Here is a 9,576-nt window from a genome sequence, read left to right as displayed (position 1 = left end):
CTCAAAGCCATTCTGCCAAAAATATCTTAAAATGTTGTTCAATAGAAAAAAGTAGAAATTTTGTCTTGAATTCCTTAAGATTCCTCCCCCCGCCCCCAATATAATATTTTTAGGTCAATCTATTAAGTTTAGATCCAAAATTAGAATATGGGCATGGACGAAGTTTAACTTTTTAGCCTAACAGTTGCTACTAGGTTTACTGTGATTATAGTTAAGCTTTCAACATTTAAACTCTGAATTCATATCTTACATATCAATCATTTGGTTCTTATTTTTATCTAGTTATGTTTTCCACACAATTGCTCCTTACTTCCCATAAAATGACTAATGTGAACTGCAGTTCCTAGCTAAACAATTCAGTCAATGATTTTACTGAATTTTGTTTCAGGAGCTGTGAAGTTCCTCGGTGAAACAGTTATGTAAATTGGACACAAGGAGGCAGCAGCGATTTGCAAGCAATCACTAGAATGGCACCAGGGCAGGCGTTCAATCACAGCAGCTCACAGACACCGGGAGGTTTGTGCCTTTGGAATTCCAGCTAATTTAAAAATAGATGTGCTATTTTTCTCTTCTGCTGACATGGAGATCCATGCATGGTTAAAACCAGAGAGAGAGAGTGAGTCAGTCTACTGGGGAATTTTGGCTCCAGGTTCTTTGTAAACCTAAATATGGCAGATGTTAGCATACTGCACAGCAGAAGCCTCAACACCATTACAAAAAACTCAAACAATAAATTAAAGATAATTTTGGCATTTCTCAAATACAAGCCAGTCAGATTTTTGGGATTTACCTTCTCACTTAAACATCTGAATAGATAGCCTTGTTTTTACAAAAGACTACAACAGCCATTCTTCTATCCACTGAGTAATCTAACTCCACTCTACCCCCCCCCACCAAAAAGGTGAAGACTATTTCCACATGCTTTAGAAAATATTTTCTATTGTATTGTCAAAATATTGCTAATAAAATATACAAAACCCAATTGTAGTAAACAAAAGGAACTTCATTTTTAGAGTAGATGTAGAACTATTAGTAAGAAGCCAAAGTATAATGACTGGCAGTATTTTCTGTGCGACAAATGAAATGTTAAAGTGTTTTGGTTTTTTTTAGGTTATATTTGAAGAATTTACAGAGGGATTAAAATTTGGGAACGAACCTTGGAAAAACTAGACTACAGTATTACTGTTATGGATGTTTTAATAACAGAAATGAAATGAAGGACCTTTGTAATTTACAGACATCCACTCTTGTTATATGCCCTCCCTTCACTAGGACATGCACATCGCACTTGTTTATGTACTTTCAAAAATCATTGTTTAAAAAAAAAAAAAAAGATCTGATGAGGCTAAACTAATTCTGACAACCAAATTAAATCTTGCCCCTGCATGATCTACGTTAGGTTTCACAATGCTTTCACTCTACTCAACCCCCAATTAAAAAGGTTGAAGTATTCTTAATTTGACAAGTAATCCATCTGCACACATTTCATGACTTTTCAGAAACCTGCAAATTAAACGTTCCCTTACCTCCACTGCATATACACATTGATTTAATACCTAGAGTTGCCAGCAATGATTTCTACCCTCCTCCCACCACTTTCTCCAGTGGGCACTAGATAGTGGGCAGCTTCTTCTCCCCCCCCCCCACTACAAAATTAAGCACAAATTAATTGTTCCTTCGAAGTTAAAAGAACCAAAAAAGATCTTGAAAAAAATGGAGGGCCTGATCTTGAAACTGGCTACTGAGAGTGCAATTTTAAAAGCTCCCTAAATAGTTACAATCCAGAACTTTCCTGTATTAGATTAAAATAGTTCCTCTTAATTTGAGGGAGGGCAGGGGAAGGAATGGAGGAGAGGTAGAGACTATCACTTCTCTCTCCTGGGGCAAGCACCATGTTCCACTTTTCTCTGTCTCCCATAGGAGAAGGAAGTAAAGGTAACACTGGGCCTCATTCCATCCTCAGGAAGAAAACATTGCCTCTTAACATCCCCAGGTTTACATACTCCTTAATGGTTTCATCTCCTCCTTTTCAAGGAAAGCCCGGTATGTGGCAGCGGGCCCTAGATTTTGCCCCTAGGGTTCGTGCAAACTTTGTGTGTGGGTTTCAAATAGCAGCCTGACTGAAAAAAGGGTCAGGACCAAAATAAGAAATTAAAGCACACATGTAGACAGAACAATGGATCAGAGTGTGTGTGTGGAGGGGTGTCTTGCAATAACTTTAAAAACTGGATTTAAATTGGTGTTTTGTGTAAATATTACCAGATTTTTGTGTGTGTGGGGCATGGGGAGAAAGATTAAAATCTTGTGCTCTTGTTATTCAAAATTAGAGAATGGGATGTCATTTCACACTTACTTGCACTGATGTAATTGTTATAAAAACAGGCTTTTAAAAGAATCACATTTGTCATCACTAGACATATTTTATCTAACTATATTTGACTAAAGTCTTCCTTCTAGTCAATTAAATATGGAGTAAGTCACAACTACAGCCACTCTAAACAAATATCCTTGTTATTGTTCATGTTTCACATTATGCAAATTAAATAGTTGTACATTTCAGTACACAGATCTGTGAATATAAAACAGGACAGACTGTCTTACATTTACTGTGCCTTTAAAGGCAGTGACTGGATTTCGTTAAAGAAACGGGGATTAATATGTGAAGTTCATTTGGACAAAATTTAAGAGACATATTCCTATCTTTTCCTTTGTAAATTTATGCTTGGAATTTTCACAGGGGAACGAGACATCACATCTCTCCTGAGTAAAAAGGTATCCCTTACACTACATCTCTTTCTTCCTCCATTTTTACTCAGATAAAGATGTGATGTGACACCTATCCTCAAATGAACTGAAACAATTTGAGTCTTGTGTTTGAATTCATTGTTTTTCCCCCCCAGTTACTAATTCAACAAGATTTCAAACAAACAGTTGGTTGTCTGATGCTGTTAAAACAATTGTGTTTACAACAGATGAGACACTGTATTAGCAGTATGACAGAGCTAACATTTTATTTAAAAAGCATTGCAGGCTTTAGTAATGCAAGAAATTAGTTGTTAGTTCCTAAAGAGAAGAGAATTGGGAGTTGAGGACTAAAGATCTGTATTATCAGTTTTACCTTTAACTCACTTCACTCATTTGTAGAACGTTCTCTTCAAGATCCTTGAATAAGAAGGTGCTATGTAGATGGGGAAGTAGCCACGGAGAGCCGAGGAAGCTCTGATGCCCAGTGGTGCCAAAGAATAGGAGGAGAAAGTAGGACAGAGGCCAGGAAAATAGCAAGCAGGTCTGGGAATAAGTAGACCATAGCTGCAGAGCATAGGGTCCCTGTAATGGAACATGGAGTACAGGGTGGGCCTGGGTTCTCCTACCAGCCACTGGGGAGGCAGCATCGCCTTAGACAGAGTGGAGGACTGCCAGGAAAGTCAGGGGGACAGTTAGTCTGAAGGGACTTTGACAGACCCTAGAAGGGAAGGTATTGTGATCCAGCTAGAGGGCCAAGTCATGAAGAGGGAGCAGTCCAAGTCCCAAAGAAGATGGCTACCCCAAGTCCTGGAGGGTGAGACTGCAACAACAGCTGAGTGACCGCAGGAAGGGGCACCTGACTATTCACGAGCTATTCCCCAGGTGAGCCATGAGGAGGCACGCCAGCAGTCAGTAATGAACCCTGTTACAGCCTCAAAACCCCAATCTAAGGAGGGCAGCCTCAAGGGTGACAGGGTAATTCCACTCTCCTTCAGTCCTTAGCATTTGCAGTTGTTTTGTGGACACTTATCCACCAGGATTCAGGTGAAGACTCAACTTCTACATGTCACTAAAAACTTTATGATGGGAAAGGCTTTAGTCATTATGGAGCTTCACTAGCTACAAACATCCACGATACTCATAAAATATTCCATAACCCTTTATCAATTCTCTAAAGTCTTAACATCCCTGCATGTTGATGACTAACAGAGCCCAAAGAGAGAAGTGTCTGAATATTTCCACATCACTGCATTTAAATGAATAGTTATCTTTCTGTAGACTCATTTCCAGTTCACCTCTTCCATCCCATTCACCAGAGTGAAAAGATATAGAACAAGAGTTGCTTTAATGTGTCATTCACACCTAACCCTGGCAAAATAAATTATTTGATTAAAATACTGTAATTGATATTTATAAATTTTGCTTATAATCCTCTTGCTTAGTAGATAAGTATGGCGTTTGAGACACATTTATTGAAAGTTTACTGCCTCGGTCAGAAGATACAGAATGGATCTAAGGTCAATGGAGAATAACCATATTCAGTTTGGAAATAAACTATCATGAGAACACAGGACTCAACAAAAATGTGAAAGTAGGGAGAGAAAAATCCCAATAATATAATGCAGTAGGTCTACATATTGTGTCAGAGGGAGTCATCATGTGTTAATTAATAAGTGTTCTCTCCATTAATTAGCATGGACAGGTGTCCACACTGCAAGAAATTCCATTAAATAGGCTTAGGTAACAAGCTGTCTGTAGGCAAAAGATGGGAGATGAAAGTAAACTTTCCTCTTACCCACGAAGAAGGTCCCTTCAGCTTAGAAGTTTGAGGAACACTGGCAGGGACAGCTGGAAAGCTTGCATTGCCACTGCTTATGCTATCTATCCCTTGTAAAATAAAAGGACTTCAGTCTCTTGAGCAGTCAAGCTGGCAGCTTTCATGAACACTAAATTCACCAATAAAGAATATGAATTACTATGCAAGTGCTGTATCAAAACTGATCAGAGTAAACAGCTTTCTGAGTTCAGGGTAGGATTTTCAAAAGTACTCAGCACTTGTCTATCTGGTTTAATTCTGCTATCAATTACAAAGTTAATTCCATGATAAAGATAGGGGGAGGGGAAACAAGACAAAACCTCATTTGCCCCAAATCAAATAAGTAGCCAGTGAGAGCTGGAATCTGAACTAGATTGAATTCCGTTTTTCTGTTCAGGGTATGTGTAACTTTCTAAAGTACTATTTCTTGTACACCCCATCTCCAAGAGGTTAATACAATAGCTAGTGGGGGACCTTGATTGGTTTAGTTTGACTACTTATTTTCTTAACTTAATTCAAAGGCACATGAAGTGCCAGACAGACATCTTTTTGTATATTTTAAAGGACTCAAAATAGAATCTTTGGCCCAATGCAAATTTAAAATTCACAAGTTTCTTTGTCTTTTTAAAGGCATCTCTATTTCCCTCTGCCTCCAATCTGGTTTGTGGTTACACCTATGTATCTGAGCATATGCTAACCTGATTTGTTCCTTTAACTGCCCTTTATCCCAACATTACTCCCCCAATTGAACTGTTAGAATGCACTATACCCATTACTTACAATTTACACTAATTACACTTGCTTTAAAAAGGAACAAATTTGTTGCCACTTGCAAATACCCATTTTGATCTGGAAGAGTATATAGATTCTGAATAGTTTTACTGAAGTGGAATATTTAGGATTCTATATACAAAGCTTTCAAATGATGCTGATCTGATGCATTTTTGAGGAAATATTTGCCATACAAATATTTTTAAATGTAATATTTGAACACAGTTTATTCAGTAACCTCTGAACAATACCTCAGCAACTGAAAATTTCAAATATTGTTTGGTTACATCTAATTTGCATTAGGTACTGAGGTATCCTTTGATACATTGTCACTAACTTATTCCTACTGCCAGTGAACACCAGTGTCCATTCTCCCACTGATACACAAAGACAATACAACAAATTTTTGTTGTAGCATAAATGTTAAGGGCAAATATATCCTAGATAACCCACACAATACCTGGCAATTTAAATTAGTCACATCATGTGACAAGGAAACCAGATTGAAAAAGAAGTCATGTATATCCAATAAAGAATTAGAATAATGGCAGAGAAAAGATACTGTAGATTTGGTTTAAGGTTTAAAAAAAAAAAAAAAACAGAAACCACACAAATCGAACAGAAGATTAAAAAAGCAGCTAGGTAATTATAAAATCAAGTGTCTCCTTAGCAAGTGGCTTAATGTTCATTGCCACCAGCTGACAGACTGCTTTGTACAAGTACAGAAAATGTAATTGTTTCATGGACATGAGGTTGTGGTTTTGGCTGACCTCATACTATTTCCTGTAATATTTATATGCTGAGGCACTTACCACCTTTATGAAAATCCAGACATTTTAATATGTAAAGGAAGTTGATTTCCTTATTGTAAGTATTTCCTCCTAATATTGCTATGTATCTGATGAAAACGAAAAGCTTCTGAGTGACGTGCACAGCTATTTAAGATCGGACTTAGTACTGAGTTTATACCCAGCCAGGGCTAGCTCTAGGCACCAGCAAACCAAGCACAGTTCCAGGGGCAACATTCTGGGTTGTTGGGTTTTTTTGCTTCAGCAGTTGCGCTCTCAGTGGTTGTTTTGTTTTGTTTTTTGCGCTTCGGCAGTTGCGCTCTTGGAGATTTTTTTTTTTTTTTTGGGTGCTTGGGGCAGCAAAAAAACTAGAGCCGGCCCTGTACCCAGCAGAAGACCTATAGTTCTAGAGAAAAATTTCCTGAATAGAACCCAAGGAATTTAAAAAGATTTAACAAAAAAAGTTATACATTCTCATCCTCATAATAGAAAGACATTTATAATGACTGTCAATTGTTGACAAGCAGTAAAAATGGAGATTTCAATTTAACCAGTGTTAGAGAAAGTTTTGAAAGGAAGACAAAGGAGATGGAACTCTGGGACTATTTCTAAAAAGGGTATATAGGCTAGGCTTGGAAGGACTAGATTTTTATCAGTAAATGTTGATTTCACCTTTGTGACCCAGGGACCTCATGGTGCCAACTGGCAGGGAGCACAGGAGTGCATAAGGGCTACAGGGATCCCCTGGCTCTGGTATTTACTTTACTAGTTCACCAAAGTATATCATGTAAAGTTTTTAATGAAAGCTATTGTCATAAGAGTCCTCAATGATTATGAAATGCATACATGGATAGTATGTAAGGAGTTATGCATATATTATACTGAAAATTATGTTCTTAGGTTCTCTGATTTGGGGCTGGTCACCAGTAAAGGTGAGAGACGGGTTTACGTTTATCCATCTGTCTACACATAAATTGAGTAATGTAAGGTTCACAGTGGACAACCCATTTGTAGTCCAAGCAGAATGCTAATCAAGTGATTGCAAAGTTTCCAGAGGAGAAAAAAGTACATGCAATGAAGGTGATCCTGTCTGCAAGTGCAGACAATGAACTATAACTTTAGGGACAGAAAAAAAAAAGCTTCTGCATCTTTCCACTGAGAAAGCACGACAATGGCTGTAATACCGTGGAAAGATTTTAGGTGAGCTTTTGCTCTGTCTTATGACAATATCTTTTTAGTTAAGTTTAGCCTCTACTATGCATGTTGTGATTTTATTTTATATCTAACCCTTGGCTTTCAATATTTCTGCATGCTATCATTTGACTCTGCTCTTGCTTTCTCTACAAACAAACCTAAGTGCTGTGTGTTAAGTGGAGCTGTCTTCTATGGTATAACTGGTAAGCTGTGATGTACTGTTCCTTTCGATCTGGGAATTCTGTGAGTGTCCAGTGGATCAGGGGCTGGGCACTCCAGGCAGACACTTGGAGGACTTGGGGGTTAGACTGTGCCTATCATTAACCTGTAAAGAAAGACCAAGGCCTGGAAGGCAGTTCTTGTATTGCCAGAGGATGGCAGCACTGGGAAACTGATCCACAGCAGGCACAGACAAGGCGTCTTCTTGCTAAGGGCGGGCAGTAGCAAGGTTCCTCACAACCCTGGGTAACCCCAGGAAGCATACCACCCCCCCCCCCCACACACACACACACAAATATTTCCATCAATAATAACTGAAATTTACAGATAGAGAAAGATGTTGCTTGAGAACTTATTAAAGTTTGAATTAAGGATATTTCGTTTGAATATTTTGACACATGATGTTGACAATTTGTTTTAACAGCTATGAAGCTTTATCTCATGGGATAATTACTGTTCAACCTCCACACTGTCTCCCTCCCACCACATGATTTCCCACAACTATGAATATTTATATCTATAAAAAGTGAAAAGCTCAAAATTTAAAAAAAATTGAATTCTGTCATGCCTATGTCTAGCACGCACAAGGAAGGATAAGTTGTTTGTGTGACCTAGTGACTAGAGCACTGGACTGAGACTCAGGAAACCTGGGATCTATTTCCAGCTCTGCCACTGGTCTGCAGGGTGACCTTCTGCAAGTCATTTCCACTCTCTGTACCTCAGTTTCCTCATCTATAAAGTGCTTGGAGATCTACCAATGGAAAGCACTGTATGAGAGCTAAGTAAACTGTAGAAACAAATGCAGTCTAATCCAGCATGCTGAAAGACATGGGTAACCAAAAAATTGCACTAGTGCACTGCAATCTGAATTATGTAACAGTCAACTCAGCTTTACAATGAAACATTATTTAAGTGATAATTCAAGGGTTCAACAAATACCAGTTAATTAACAGAGATGATCTTCTAATACGTGGGTACGTGATGAGCCTCATGACCAGATTGGGATGATAGGGTCTCCCAAGCTTTTCTACTGTTCCAACTACTTGAGCGGTTGGTTGGTTGTTTTTAAAATCACTTGGTGCGGTTTCTTAACAAATGAGGCTTCTTGCATCTGAAGAAGTGAGGTTCTTACCCACGAAAGCTTATGCTCCCAATACTTCTGTTAGTCTTAAAGGTGCCACAGGACCCTCTGTTGCTTTTTACAGTATTTGAAGAATGAATCAAAATATTGGTATTCATTGTGGAGAAAAGAGAGCCAGCTTGCCACCAGGAAGACAGGGGAAGGCTATAAACACATAGGATATGTACAGAATGGAAGCAAGGCATCTCTCCATGGGAAAATGGTGGCCCAGTGGGACATATTCCCAGTACTATATAGATTCTGTTCAGATTCACCCAAATACAAATTAACTTCACATGTGCACTTGCCCATTTTGCCAATGCAAATCTAAGACTTGGTAATCTAGTACTAAGCAGCAACGGTTGGCATAGTAAGAGAAGGAGAAGTTCACTTTTATTGGGTTGTCAACTCTGCAAAATTTGAACTACCCGTAACTATGCAAAGTCTATCTGGAACCTTTCAACTTTTTACACAGTATTAAAATTTAGTAATTGTTAAAATGGCAATTTTGGACAACAGCACATCTAGAGATTCTTTAGAAAACTTTATAGTAGATATGCAAGTTAAAATTCTCACCATCAAAATAGTTTCTGTTCTGCTGGGAGGTAGACTGCAACACACTTTCAGCATATTTGATCGACAGATTCTGGTCACTGAAAAATAAAACAGACCTTGTAGTTTAAAATTTAAATATTACTGCATGATTACAGTTGCCCGTATATGTAAGTGTACACACAAAGAATTAAATGTTTTATAGTATAACACATTCATTTGGCTTTACAAACACTAATTTAGGACCTAATCCTCTCTCTCCTTACAAAATTTACAAGTCTTTCTGTTTAAGCCGTATACTCTACAGGTGAACAGAATATATATAGTTGGTTCTCAAAGTTACCAGTGATTGAAAAATGATGTGCTAGATG

General features: G+C 38.1%; 1 protein-coding gene across 1 annotated transcript in view; it reads right to left on the bottom strand.

Moving 5' to 3' along the window:
• Positions 1-9,576, bottom strand: part of USP53 (ubiquitin specific peptidase 53) — a 56,985-nt gene that overhangs the window by 6,600 nt on the left and 40,809 nt on the right. Inside the window, exon 14 of the mRNA XM_024213079.3 lies at positions 9,230-9,306. Within this exon, the coding sequence (XP_024068847.2) occupies positions 9,230-9,306 (77 nt within the window). The remainder of the gene's footprint in view (positions 1-9,229; positions 9,307-9,576) is intronic.

This window comes from Terrapene carolina, unplaced genomic scaffold, assembly GCF_002925995.2.
Source record: "Terrapene carolina triunguis isolate 2854851 unplaced genomic scaffold, T_m_triunguis-2.0 Scaffold66, whole genome shotgun sequence".
Lineage (NCBI taxonomy): Eukaryota > Metazoa > Chordata > Testudines > Emydidae > Terrapene > Terrapene triunguis.
The sequence above is the reverse complement of the archived record's forward strand: the minus strand, read 5'-3'. Positions and strand labels throughout refer to the sequence as shown.